This window comes from Rhinolophus ferrumequinum, chromosome 22, assembly GCF_004115265.2.
Source record: "Rhinolophus ferrumequinum isolate MPI-CBG mRhiFer1 chromosome 22, mRhiFer1_v1.p, whole genome shotgun sequence".
Classification (NCBI taxonomy): domain Eukaryota; kingdom Metazoa; phylum Chordata; class Mammalia; order Chiroptera; family Rhinolophidae; genus Rhinolophus; species Rhinolophus ferrumequinum.
Genome location: NC_046305.1, coordinates 12,120,586 through 12,135,338, shown reverse-complemented (window position 1 = coordinate 12,135,338; position 14,753 = coordinate 12,120,586). Strand labels below are relative to the sequence as shown.

The 14,753-nt window shown below is 43.7% G+C and overlaps 1 protein-coding gene across 2 annotated transcripts in view; it reads right to left on the bottom strand.

The window, feature by feature from the left end:
- The window catches only part of FAM20B (FAM20B glycosaminoglycan xylosylkinase), a 33,751-nt gene extending 19,913 nt beyond the window's left edge, over positions 1-13,838 (bottom strand). The window contains exons 1-2 of one of the 2 annotated variants that reach the window (XM_033092693.1): positions 13,719-13,838; positions 935-1,448 (exon numbers count right to left, since the gene is read on the bottom strand). In XM_033092693.1, the coding sequence (XP_032948584.1) occupies positions 935-1,311 (377 nt within the window). In that variant the 5' untranslated portion in view covers positions 1,312-1,448; positions 13,719-13,838. Of the gene's footprint in view, positions 1-934; positions 1,449-12,800; positions 12,823-13,718 lie in introns of those variants that run through there. The other variant, XM_033092694.1, reaches the window with a different exon arrangement.
- Positions 13,839-14,753: the final 915 nt, after the last annotated feature.

Sequence of the window (14,753 nt, the reverse complement as noted above, 5' to 3'; positions counted from 1 at the left end):
TTAATGGATTATTACTCAGCAACAAAAGGAAATGAACTATCAAGCCAAAAAAGACATAGAGAAACCTTAAGTGCATATTGCTAAGTGAGAGAAGCCATCTGAAAAGCCTATAAAAGGTATGATTCCAACTATATGGCATTCTGGAAAAGGCAAAACGATGGAGACAGTAAAAAAAAAAAAAAAAAAAAAAGATCGGTGGTTGCCAGGAGTTCGGGGGAGAGAGGAAGAGGTGGAGCACGGAGATGCTTAGGGAAGCTATTCTGGATGATACTGAATGGTGGACACTTGTCATTACATGGTTATCAAAGCCCACAGAATGTATAACACAAAGAGGGACCTTAACGTGAACTATGGACTTTAGTTGATAAATTAATACTGGCTCATCAACTGTAACAAATGTACTACCCAAATGAAGATGCTAAGAATGGAGAAACTGGGGAACGGCAGAAAGGAATATTCAGGAACTCTGCACTGTCCCCTTGATTTTTCTATAAACCAATAACTGCTAAAAAAAGAGAAAAAAAGTTTTTTAATTAAAACGAAACCAAAACCCGGATGAAAGAATCACGGCTTCAGTGCTAAAGCCTTCTCTGCAGCTTCCCTGACATGTGCTTCCCAGACTTGCTTATTTCCCAACCTATTCGTTCGGTATGTCCCCTCCGGCACACAGTGGGTATTTGGTCAATTCAGAAAGCAAGGATAGCTCTAACTATAAAAAGTTCAGCCTTATACAGTACCAAAACATGTTCCTATAAATTTCCCCTCCTCAAAGACTCACAGAACATTAAGAGCTGGAAAAGACTTCAGAGATCTTTGAGTCCACCCCTCTGATTTTACTGAAGAGAAAACCAAGAGGAGATGAACACTCGTATGCAAATCCCAAATCACACAAATCAACCAACTAGCACATATAACTTCCAAGAGAAAGACTTACCGCTTGGGCTTGAAGACAACTTTCTGTCCTCCTTCAAGGATCAGTAAGGCTTTCAGCTGTGTCCCTTTGTAACCCACATCAGCTTTAATGATTTTCTTGGTGGCCATGGCATGCATGATTGCCCCCAGCTCAGGTGTCTCTTCGGGGTACACCTCCCGGGGCACCACCCACTGGGCTGCAATCTCCCAGGGAGACTGCAAGGTGTGGTCCAGCTTGGGCGCCAGCTCCACCCGCAAGCCAGCCATCATTCGGTGAAACGCTCTCTGGTCCTCCCGGTTGGCAGCTGATGAATCTAAGTTGTCAATCAGGAAAACTTTGGTGAAGATAAAGATGACAAGAAGAATTGCTAACAGCACAACTCGCTGCTTTAGCTTCATGTTGACCTCTTTTCCTTTTCCCGTGACCCACTCTCTCTCCCTTATCAAGGAGAGCAAGCAGGTGGTGATGGTTAGCAAGGAGATCCCATGATCATACACACTGGTCCATTTCTTCACGGAAGCGCCTCCCACAATTCCTGCAAGCCCAAGCACAAAGCAAAATTCAGTCAGGATTTCCGTCCTTCCACTCCTGAAGCTGTTGCAAACCTCAAATACATCACTAATCCTTTTACCCTTGCTGAGCCTATGCTTAAGAAGACCTACTAATTTTAAATTAACTAGTCTGGGGAAGGACTTAATAGGTAAGAGCCAGGTACAATGAAAATTTAAAAGCAAATCCTCCTGTTTGAACAGGTGCAGAGCCATCTAAGAGCCATTTGAACGGCTACAAATTCCTAAAAACCAAAACTACGAGAAAAAACAACAAAAGTAAAACATTAAGATCTGCATAACTCCTTAACTTTCATTTCACCTTTCAAAATCCGTAAAAGACTTTTGAACACCCAAAACCACCAATATTTGCAAACTTTTCAATTCTTCTCATCTCCAAATGTAAGTTTTATAACACAGTGTAAGACAGGAACTCCCAAAAATGTCAAAGAGAATAGAGAAGAACAATAACTCCTTCTCTGAAGCCAAGTACCCAGCAATCCAGGACGTGTCATATCTGCTGCTCACGTAATTACATACAACACCCAGACACGTATCTCTACTTAATCAGCTTCCCACTAATTATTTTTCAAAATTAAAATCCCTGTAAAACATGGACAATTAAATCTGGATAAATTAAGTAAAGGAAAAACATATCCCTATACCATCTGGTTATTAGTAAAACATGACCAGAAAACTAATGAAACCTGGTACTATAGCAACACGATGAAGTCTGGACTGGTCTGGCGCAAAACACAGACACTGAGCCTGCGGCCGAGCGAGCACACTCTGATCAACTCTCAAGCTACGATATTCCAAATAGAAGATTCCTGCAAGGGTATCAAGAACATGCATACAATTCAGTCTCCTTTGCATGCTGACAGGTTGCTTTCCACAGGGTCATTTAAAAGCCTGCAGCAGCTCGCTCTGCTATATGCTTACAGCACAGCACCGGGCTAAGACGAAGACGACAGAACATAACAGGGTGCTGTTGCACTCTCCAATCCATTGAACAGCTCACACCATTAACAGAAGAAATAAAACCAATACAAGACAGGGCAAATGTGCCAGGCTGAGAACCTCCCACCCACACTGGAGACTGCTCCCCTAGGAACAGCTGCAACATATCCAAACACAGTCTGCTAGAGCAACAGCGTGTTCTAAGGGCAACCCCTGGAGGTGAGCCCACTGACATGCAGTTTATTCTTAGTGAGTACCCAACCACTCTTTGTTAAACAATTAGTTTCCACCAAGAAGTGGGAAAGTCAGAGTCAAATTCAAATTCTAATTATCTCCGGCCACCTGTTTGGTTCCATCATCATCACCTCCCAGGGAGTACAGAACACTATCAGCTGAAACAAAGGCAATTCAAGTGCATCCAAAATAAAATTGTGATGGTATCAAGTTTGGGGTGAAACTCAGTAAAACAGTTTCCTGTGATGACTGGTAACAGCAATGCTGGGAGAGCAGATTTAAGAGCTTTTGCTAATCACAACATGACCTAAAACACACAACTTTTTCAATTATTTGTTCATTGCAATACTGTGTATCTCAGGCTGCAGTGGGAAACCTGTGTCAGCAACGGCTTCCTCGGGACCCCAGTTGCAACTACCTCCAGTCCTGGTACAATTCCGGCACCAGGGGGACAGTGAACGAACAGCCTGTCCCTTCCTACAAAACATTCTGCCGGACCCAAGTCTGGTTAACCCACACTTTTCTAATGGTGCTGCTCATTTCATTTACAATAACAGAAATTCTTCCCTCATGCTACATAAACAAATCACATCCAAACATTTAGAATAAAGGTTAGGGATATTGAGGGTTTTTTTCTTTTTAATTAAATCACCAATGCAACAGAAAGTTCTAGCAGCTCCAAAATTCAGACAGAACTCCAACTCTGCAATCTGAGTTTATGTGCTTTTAAGTTTTGAAGCCTCATTACCTTTTGAATAGGCCTCAGAAGAAAACATTCACCAATTCAGGGCTGCAAACAATTCATCCACTCAACTAGGATAGAAATTTCTATGAAGTGAACTGAAGAGTTGAGCTGTTAGATTATTTCATAATTTTCCTCTGGAGATGAACAGTGAGGGAGGATTTAAAACAGAGGCTAGGCAAGTTGTCATGTTTGTGATTAGTCACCACATCCGGTACAACAGGATCACAATTTGGCCCTGTTCCCTACAATGGCCCTTCCTTCCCACGCCACCAACCTAATCTAGTGCTTCTACTGGATCATTGAAGGAACTGCCTTCCAGGGCCCCAGGTTCTCCAATGCAGACTAGACAATGCAGCAAATTCCATTTTCTAATCACACACCCCTTCTGATTTCTACAAATACCTTTAAAAGGCATTACAGCCCTACCCTAAATGGCTTCACCCAATGTACGGACTCGGCATCACTCTTCTCAGCTTCAACCAAACGGACCATGAACATGGTCTGGACCCCCTTCCTCATGTATGGCTGACCTTTGCCCTTGTCATTTCTCACTCTGTAATTCCCTCAAAATTCCTCTTGCTCTTAGCCCTTCTTACCGTGTTCTGTTTAAAGGCGGATCCGTCTTTCACTGGCCATCTCCAAAGCCATCTGGTCCCTCCTCACACTCTATGGACACCTCCCCCCTTCAGAGCAGTACTTAACCACGTTCGGCCTCTTCCAGTACCTGCCTGTACACAGTTCCTACTTCCCCTCAATCTTGGCTCCTTAGTGATCCTGACTATCTTCACAGTCTCCACAGCACCGAGCACAGGAAGGGTAGATGCCTTATTCACCTCCACCGAACAAACTACCACGAATGAGGCTCTGCTAGTATCTTAAGACTCTGGTGTTATTCTCCTTTGGTATTTAGTACTAAACGAGTGTGTATCAACGGGCACCTCAATGCTGGCCATCCTTAATCAGCCATCCTCGTGTCTGCCAATCTACTTCTCTACCAACGCTACTGATACTGAGGTTTTCTTTTAGGGAAAGCTGCAACTTCTTCAGCCTACAGGACAAGCACAAACATATTTAAGAAATGGACCACATAGAGATTATAGTAAAATGTCTACAAAATGTCTGTGAGTTTGTTAAGGCGCCTATTCCAGAAAAAGGTATGCGATGCATGATACGGCATAATTCCATCCTCTAATGAGGGTATACTTCACTCCTGCATCCTTGAGAGGGGAGGCTGCCCAAGACAAGGTTTCCATGTTATGTTATCTTCTTTTCTTATTTGAGACAGCAGCATATTATATATACGCTGCTACCTGGCTTTCTAAGATTCCCATTTCAGATACTAAGGAAATGAAAGCAATATCACTGGGTATATATTCATGAAAACTTCACTTGCATTCCCAGAAGACTAACTGCTCTGTTTCATGCCTTCACTTCCTCCTGTAAATGCATCCAACAGTGTAACACTGTGAGGTTATATTATGGTCATTTATTTTAATGTTTCTGTTATGTGGAACAGAGCCTACCACAAAGAACAAATAACTCAAGGTAATAACATAACTCAAAAAAAGTTAAATGTAAAAGAGGCAGTGCAAATGGCAGTCTTCACACTAAAAGCTGGCATAAACGTCCAGACTGGCATTCTGGAAGGCAGGCCTTTAAAAGGAAATTTCCTACTGAACCCTGGTTTCTCTCTCATTTCCATCAGCTAAATGAGGCTTGCTATGGAGGCTCCGTTTACTTTTCCTGCACACACACACACACACACACACACACACACACATACCCCCATCATACATGTTTGATAAATGTTTTACGCAATCTTAGGACTAGTAAGTTGCTTTGGGAGAAGAGATATAGATTCCACAGAAAAAAGTGAGGTCTTAGTATAATCCCTTAGAATAAAGGAGAGAGGTTACCACAGTGTTCAAGAATCTGGCTCTGTCTGGAGGAACATATACAGAAAAACACGTCTGTGCAGAGGTCTCTGAATCATCATGTGATAAAATTCAATGTAAGTGGCTGCTGAGGAACGTGAGAACAACGGGCCCCGACACCACTACCTTACTGGGGGCTCCCACAAGCTCCCAGTGAGGTTCCAAGCTTCCTTAGTAGCAGTGCCCCTGGAATCTCCCTCCGATCAAGTGACAACCTCAGACTACTTCTCAAGTCATAGAGGAGAAATTCTAACCTTTGCTCATAGTAACTAAAAGTGAAATCTTCAGTAATAACCCTTTTATATGTTTCCAATTCAATGGTCAAATCAAGTTCTTAACACATAAATGGAACGTAACATGCCTTGTGAGTGTAAGGTACCATAAAGAAAATGTTCAGTATGAACATTTCATCCAGAGGGTGATTAACAAAGGAGACGTGTGGCAAAGGGGGTGGGGTTTATGATATAACTAGTATACGATCATATCTACTCACACAAGCTCCCCGCCCTTCATCGTGAATAGGAATTACAAGGACCCATTTACAAACTTCTTTAGTAATTGTTGTTTTCAGCAAACCTCTGAAGGTTTGGTGAGTACAAGAAGAGGTAAGACCTGAGTTTAATAAAGCATTTTTGGTTGACTGTCTACAAAGACAGACACCATCTTGTCCTCCCTCCCACCCAGAGGTGGAACCTATTTTCCTCCCTCTGAATCTGGGCGGGCTTTGTGGACGGGACTGGGCTGCCACTTCTGGACCTAGGTCTTAAGAGACCTGGCAGCTACCACTTGGGACCAAGCCCCTGTGTAAAGCAGCTCGGGCTAGACTACTAAAAATGGGAGACCTATGTGGAGAGAGGCCTGGCCAGCCCCTAGCTATTCTGGACCCCCCAGCTGAGGCGCCAGACACAGAAATAAAGCCACCAAGGGCACTGCAGTTCCAGTTGAGGTCCCAGCTGAATATAGCCACACATGTGACCCAGCCTATACCACGTGGGCAGAAGAACCAACCAACTGAGCTCAGCTGACCTATATAATTATAAGAAATAACAAATCGTTGTCTTAAGCCACTAAATTTTAGGGCAGTTTGTAAAATCCAACATTCTCACATCTATTCTGTCCAGATCAACTATTTTGGGACATTAAAAATATTGGGGGAAAAAGACATAGGGAAATAGATTATGTAACTAAAAACAATTCTCTCAGGGAGGGGAAAAGATTAAATTCTCCACTAAATATAAATATTGAATCAATAAATTGTTAGGTCTTATTTGTAAATGATTATTAATGCCCTCTACGGAGTAATAAAATCATTATGAAAGTTATATGCCATTTCTTTAGGAATGGCATATGTTTAGGAAGATACATAATTAAGGACTTTGAAAGGTAATATAAGAATAAAAAAAGCCTCCACTGGATAATTTACTGAACTCTATTTATATATTTCAGAGCAATCAAGGCTAACCTTACACACTCACAAACTCACACAACTCCACAAACCCAGTTTATGAAGCCTAACCTTTGTACTTTAGCCAAAGCATAAATAAAAGCAAAAATGACAACCCTTTAATACAAAAAAACTAGAAACACACACCCTGGGCTAAGTCCGATATACTGCCCTTTTGTTTTTTAATTGGCAGGGACATTAGAGCATTGTGCTATATTATTATTAGCTGCCCCCTAGAAATAAATGCAGTCTCTCCTGATTGTTAGTGGCAATTATTATAAGTAAAATCAAGAGCATTCAGAAACCTTTCCACTTTGCATTGTGCTTCTATCCAGGAAGTCAAAACCTCCAACACCAAATGGCACCGTGTTTATTACCTGAATAAACCCTGAGTCTCCCTGGAAAACCAGCCCACCCTGCACTGCCACCAACTGCTCACCACAATAGCATATTGTACTTCTTTTTCATCTTCAACTAAAACAAAAACATATCAAATAATAACATTAATCAGTCTACATATAATTTTCCTTTCCCTGCTAATTCTCCACTTAAGAAATGGCTTCTTAATTCACCTTCTTATTCTAAATATAAACTCTTCTGTAGCAGAGGGAGTAAGAGTGTATGCTCTGAGATTCTGGAGGCCTGGGCCTAAATGTCTGCCTGCTTTACCACTTACTGCGGGACTTGGGAAAGTGGCTGAACGTCGAACCTCTCTGGGCCTCAGTTTCCTCATATCAAAAATGAAGTAAGAACACTATTACCTAACACACAGGGTTGTTACAAATGAATGACATTACCACATGTACTGTGCTAAAATTAGCGCCTGGACAATTCACAGTAATCACTTGTTAGTCATTATTACCGTATCAAACCCCGAAAGACAACTTCCTGAGAGGAGAAAGCGTGATAAAGAAAGTAACCTTCACTGGTCAGTAGTCTTCCGGTTACACAGTCAGGGGCAGAATACACCTGTTGCATCACTAAGAGTTCAAACAGTCTTATATCCCTCAGCCCAATCCTTTCCTAAATTAGAGGAGCAGCTAAGACTGTAGGCAAGAGGTGTCTTCAGAGTGGTACCATGTGAAGCAGAAGACTGGGAGGCTACGGCACTAATGTGACCAACCTGCTTCTCTCCTCCACAAAGTTTAATTCTACCACATTCGATGTAAGTGGGGCACATGGGAAGAGTGAACTTATTCTGTTTCACAAAAAAGGTTGCAAGAAAGCCTTCCACAATATTCTTCAGTTTGGAAAATCAGCTCTGTGTTTTCAAGATGACAGCTTTGCATGTTTTTAAGCTCTGAAGATAAGCCTTAGGAGTAACTTAAAAGTTACAGGTAAAGAAAATCTCATTTCCATATAGCCCAAATTGGTCTGAGTGTTCGATTTTCCTCACTGTTTTCACTTCCACTGAAACATTTATTCCTGTCTGTAAATTCGGAATCATTTAGGTGAAATCCTCTAACAGTTCCCTGTGAAGGAAGCCAACTTCAAACCATCACCAGCATTCATGAAGCATTAAGAAAGCCTTTCTCCATGGGTGTGACAGTGAAAATGAACTAGGCAATCACGTGTGCTCCATCTGAAAAAAAAAAATCAAATCCTGCAACCTGTCCCATTTAAACCTTGATTTAGGGCAACCCTCTAACTCTTTCAGGAAAAATGAAAAGAAAAAAAATCTTTAGCTTATAATGTTAGCGAGATTTGTTCTAAAAAAATCAACACAGGCAGTGTTCCCTGATCTAGAATCTCTGGAAATGCCTAAGAATTTGCATTCTGTCTCAAATGGGCCAGAAATAATGAACCTTCCCAAGTATCAGGTATTTCACTGCTTTAGAGTCAGTATACGAGTATAACCATTTAAGGCTGCATTACAGAATGTAATTCCTATATAGTGTGGAAATATCACATTTCAAATAATATAACACTTTCCTTCAGATTTTCATATTGTCCATCTTTACTGTTTAGTTCACTAGTTCTTAAAAAGATATACAGACTTTATGCAATGATAACACTTCACATTCTTAAAACTTATGTTCTGGGGGTGTCAAGTAGACAGTCCACAGATCACTTTAGAAATAGTAGCACCTCAAGCAGGTCTGTGCTGAATTATAGCTGAGTGGCTCCAGGCCTGATCCCTTTGCTAACACACACACACACACACACACACACACACACACACACACACACACACTTTTTTGGTATGCCTATCTCCTTTACTATACAAGTATTATTGAGTTCTTCAAGGACAGGGGATATGTTTTACTCTTTTTGTGCCCCCAAGTAAGCTAGCACAGTGCAGGGCACTTGAGAGGTGCTCCCTAAGTGCTTGTTGAATAAAAAGAGTGAAGAGCAAGGGGAGTGACCTATATGGTTATAAAAATGTTTTCCGCTCTTTGGTTTGTAGATGGTCTCATTTTACAGATACAGGGAAACGGAGTCCTATCATGGATGGATTCAGATATACAGTACAGTAGAAACCACGGAAATATCAACTATGGATACCAATTTTATATGCTCAATTTTAAATTGCTGCTCCTGTATACCCTGCTTCCAGCTTTCAAGGCAATGCTATTGCCAGCCTGGTTCCTGGCACTGGTTGGGATTGGGAGTAAAAATGATCTGGAAATGCTAACAGAAAACTGGAGATGCTCCAAGACACTGCCCAAGAACGACACAGACAGGGCTGGAACTGGAGGTTCCAGTATCACTGGCAATGCTTTCCGGTTCTCTGAAACGAGAACCAACACCAGTACTTACTTCCATATCATTCTCTTTTTCCTACACCAAGGACTACAGGAACATAAATACACTTATACAGAGTGCAAAGTTCACCCTCTAAACCAAGGATGAGGAATAAGAAATAAAAGGACTTTGGGCAGCCCAAGTCAACCATTAACAGAGAAGAGATGTAGACCCTCACTAGATCTATTTAGCTGTTACAATCAAATTCAGGAAGCAGAGTTATCTGGGTTGCTACTCCACAGAAGATCAGAAGCTGCAAATAAAAAAGAGGGCGGCAGGGACACTAACAACGACAAAAAAGTACAGCTTTCCTGCCTCTGAAAGAAGAGACAGATTAGCTGATAAAAGCATATTCAAGAATTCAAAAATCAGAGGGGGCAGGCAACCTACATATCTCAATGGCCTCAAAGCCCCTCTTGATTACTGTCAGTAATGGATGCTAGTAATGACCCTGAGTCAACAAAACAAAGGTTAAACTATCTTGTTTAAAAAGCAAACAAAGCATGGAATACATTGTAAAAATTTTTTCCACAAACAGTATAGCTAAAATAAGAATTTTTGCACATAATACTATAATATGTTCCCTAACAATAGTAGATAAATGGCGCACTGCTATATACATAAAGCAGAAAGTCAGCATTTGCAAACATGGAATAATGATATGACCTTACGGCCTCACCTGTACTTGGTTCTGTTACACGTTCATAATTTCACATTCCCTGACCTCCTTTTATTAGGTTGGTGCAAATGTAATTGCAGTTTAAAAGGTTAAAAATAATTGCAAAAACCACAATTACTTTTGCACCAACCTAATATAATGTACCAAAATTAACATCCTCCCCTCATTAGGATTGTTACCTTGCCAGAAATTACAGAGGCCCAAACACACCAAAGCTTAATACCTATTTTCTATGTCAGCCTCCATTTCTCATCTCACACTGGGATAACAGATGCACCCCAAGACTCAGTAGGTTCAGAGCCAGGCCTTTCCTCTTTTGCTTTTGGGTAAGAAAGACAAAATCGTAAAGTTCCATGGTTGCATTATACTGTCTTCTAGATGGCTCCTACCAGTCACGTGGACATTGTTAGTTGGTCAGAAGCTAGTTTCAGTTGCAAAGTAAGGTCTTGTGTTCTGTACCCCAGGTTTGTGCTGATGAATCCATTAGTCCTTGGGGGATACAGAGGCAGTTCAAGGAAGGAAGAGAGAAAGAGAGGGAGGCGTGGAATGAGGAGCTGCTAAAGCACTTCGGAGAGGTGCCCCTCTCCCACCATCAACACAGGGGACGAGAAGATGGACCATCAGAGTCAATAATACTGACATGGTCATTACTAAGAGCTCTCGTTCTTCTGTGAATGCAAAAATATCGACTACCAATCAACTGCTCAGTTAGCCTAGGCAGAGAAGGCTGCAGAAGCAAGTCTGGGAAGCTGCACCTGATGGAAGCAACACAGGCTGCTCCCAGGCTGCAGTTTGCTAGAGCACCATACAATCACACAATCAAATCTCAAGGCGGCTCCAGCAAGTAACACCCTTTACAGATACCCATCTCAACCTCATATTTTCAACAGGAATCTGACACATTTTTCTTGGTTTTTTTTTTTCCCCACAAAAAGAGAAACTAAACAATTTAGTATATGCATTAGAATATTTCCCCGACCTTCATACTGTTTTCCATTCATCCATTCAACCACCCAGTATTTCCTGCACATCCACTGTGTGTTAGGTGCAGAGAAAAAAGTACCTGTTATCATCACTATTACAACAAACTCTGTTGCCTTATTGCAACTATGCTCCCCACTCCATCTCCAAAACCACTTGGCACTTAGCCCCAGCGTGACCTGACATCAGCTTCAGAAGACCATCTCCTTTTTCTTGCTTGCAAATATGGCCACAGAATACAAAGAGCAATCTCCTGCTTCTATTATGTGATTATGGCAATCATTAAGAGACAACAACTTTGGTTACCATTTTAAAAAGTTACCCTGTTTCCCTGAAAACAAGACCTAGCCGGACCATCAGCTCTAATGCGTCTTTTGGAGCAAACATTAATATAAGACCCGGTCTTATAAGACCCGGTCTTATAAGTGCCTGTCTTATATTATATTAAAATAAGACCAGGGCTTATATTAATTATTGCTCCAAAAGACACATTAGAGCTGATGGTCCGGCTAGGTCTTATTTTCAGGGAAACATGGTATCAACTCAAGAGCTGAAGTATCTGGCTTCAGGGTTTACACCGCTGAAATGACGGTCACACAAAGTGTTCTAAGACGCTGAAGCCTGTCCTGTAAGTAAAGAAAGAAAAATTTCATTTAGAAATTCAAAACTCAGAAAAGATAAAAGCAGCTTTAGGGCTATGTGAAAGAGTTGGAGTCTACAAATACAAATCAAAAGAACATACTAAAAGTCAGGGAATTATCAATTCAACATAATTCTATGACATAAAGGATTAGATGATAGAAACAGTAAAGAGTGATGTTTGTTCCCTAATTCAAAGTACCCAGAAAGAAAAGCAGGGCATGTGCTTTCAAATTTTCATTCTTTAACCAAATCATAGCTATTTTTCTACTGGTTCCAGAGAAACAGAATATATCACTGTCACATTTTCACCAGCCACACTGAAGGAGAGCTGCGAGCTCCAAGATTTCTCGATCATCTTTTATTTCCATCCATTTCTATCAACTGCACTTGACTGTGAAGCTGGGTCTGAATTACTTACTTACAGTTTTTATTCTTTGATAAGCACTTTCAAATGAGGAAGTGCTTGTTGACTGATTCCACTGTATGGTTCTAAGGGCCAAAGTCCAACATCCTCACAAACTTCAGAAAACTTACTAATTTAACACAAAACATTAGTTTAATTTGAAGTCTATGTTAGATTGGCTCTGAATCTGGGCAAATAATTTAGCATCTTTATCATCTGTACCTCAGTTTCTCAAAGATATGCGTCTTGATAATAAAAAAAAAATATATGTCGTCTAAGTGCTCTAAGGCTTAGCTCAAAGGTCCTGCATAAACTCAACTGAACGTTTGAATTAATAATACATAAGCACTCAAATCCAATTTAAAAAAATCAACCCCAGTGAAATTTATGCATTACTTTACAACACAAGGAGAACAGGAATAATTAGTAAACAGCAATCACAATGACTAAATTACACATTATAAAGTCCTGCAAGTTAAAAGCTAAAAGATCCCACATTCCTATTCCTTCTTTTCAAGGTGAGAAATCAAATCTGCAGAGAGAAACTGGCTGGGTGGAGACGATACTGATACCTGACCCTCGATTCAAGCCGCATCTCTCATTTTCCCAGATTATAAACTCTTCAGCCGTCCAAACGATGATATATGGTCATTTAAAGGGCTAACAGTTTTGTAACCACAAACCATGCCCTGTCCCCTCCACTTCCCCTCCAACTTGCTTCTATTCCTCTTCCAACCAGAAGACTTGCAGGTAAGACGCCTGATTAGAATGAAACTCTTATCAGATCCCACAATCAAGGACGCAGCTTGACAACTGCTCGCATTCATCATTAATGAACGTTTCGGTTCTCAATCGCAGGGCCATCACACCCGGAAATAAAATCTCCAGCGCAACCCACTTTGGACTACCGTATCATTTCCTTAAGTCGCTCCCGATTGCGACCGCGGGCCCCGGGGCACGGTCACCCCGCCTCCCGCCTGGGGCCTGCCGGTCACTCGTGCTTCCCGGCCACGAGGTGGGCCCACGGGCGCGCGATCCTCCCCGGACCGCTGCAAAGGGCGCCCAGCGAGACACAAGGGCGGCACGGGGGCCAGTCGCCTCAGGGGACCGCATGCAGGAGCGAGGGTTGGTCACCAGAAGTACCCTAGACGGCCCGAGGCGTCCCCAGGTAAGGCCCGCGCCTCAGGCGGGCCGTGGAGGCGCGGGCCGAGGCCGCGTCCCTTCAGCCACGACCGCCCGCAGGAGCCGGCCTCGTAGCCAGCGAGGCAGGGCGCGCGGCCCGGGCCGCTGTCCGTCTGGGACCCGCCCGCGGCCGCCTGGGACGTCTGGGGGCACCGGTCCCCGGCCCCTCAGGGAGGCGCCCCGCCCCCAAGCGGTCCCTGCCTGGCGCGGGCCACGCACCGCTCCCAGCCCGCGTGCCGGCCGCACTTTCCCGCCCGCCGCGCGGGTGGCGAGGGTCGCGCACCCTCCCCCGCCCCCACGCTACTCACCTGCTGGGCTCTAGGCTCACTCCATGGCCGCCCGCGCCGTGCGGTGCGGCGGGGCCCCGGCCGCCCCCGCCGCCTCCGGGGAGGGGCCGCCCGACGCCGCACTCACCTCCCCCAGCCGCAGCCGCCGCCGCCGCCGCCGCCGCTACGGCTCCCGCCCACCCCTGGCCCAGCCATTCCCTGGCCACCTCTCCCGGCGCTGAGCCGGTTGTCCCACACCCACCCCCCGCCTCCGCGTCTCCCGTCTGTTGGTACCGTCCTAGCGTAAAGCCTACCCCACGACCAATCCGAGGGCTCATTCCGCGAGGCCCCACCCACCCACCCCGCCCTCCGGTGGGCGGGCCTATCGGCTCCGCTCCGGACCGCCCCCTTAACCCTTTCCGTTCCTGGCAGGCCCCACTTAACTCTTTCCACCCGGGCTCTAGTCTCACCTTCGTCCTGCAGCCCAGCCCGCCCTGCCCCGCCCACAGAAATTGAGCTCTCACTTCTTTCCCACCTTCGCTTTTTCCTGATTTCCCTAGGTATGTAGGCAGCTAGGTAGCGGGACTGGAGATTTGGGGGTCCCTCAGGTCAAATTCTATTTGTAAGAAGCAATTTGTCTCCTCCTTTTGCCCTTTTAATTTGCCTCAACATCTGCTTCTATGTAACTGCATCTCCTTGCGCAGAAGAGGCAAGCCTTCCTACAGTGAGCACAAATCGCTCCTCCTTCGGACCAGAGCAAAGCCCCCTGCGACATTTAGTTGTAACAAAATGGTGATTAGTTTACTGTAATATCAGTTGTTTAATGTCTGTCTCTTGAGATGGACTGTAAGCCCCGTGAGGACAGGGCAGTCGTGTCTGGGTCTCTAATACCAGACCCCAGTAGACTCCCCGTAAATGGTCTGAAAGAAAGATTCTCCCTCCCCTGAAGTTGTTTCCATTGACTCCATACAGGACATCCACTGCATAATATATCTGTTCATTTATTCACCCTGTACTAAGCTTGGACTTAAGTGTACCTGTCCCTGAAATACTATAATGCACGTTGCTCTGTGGGAT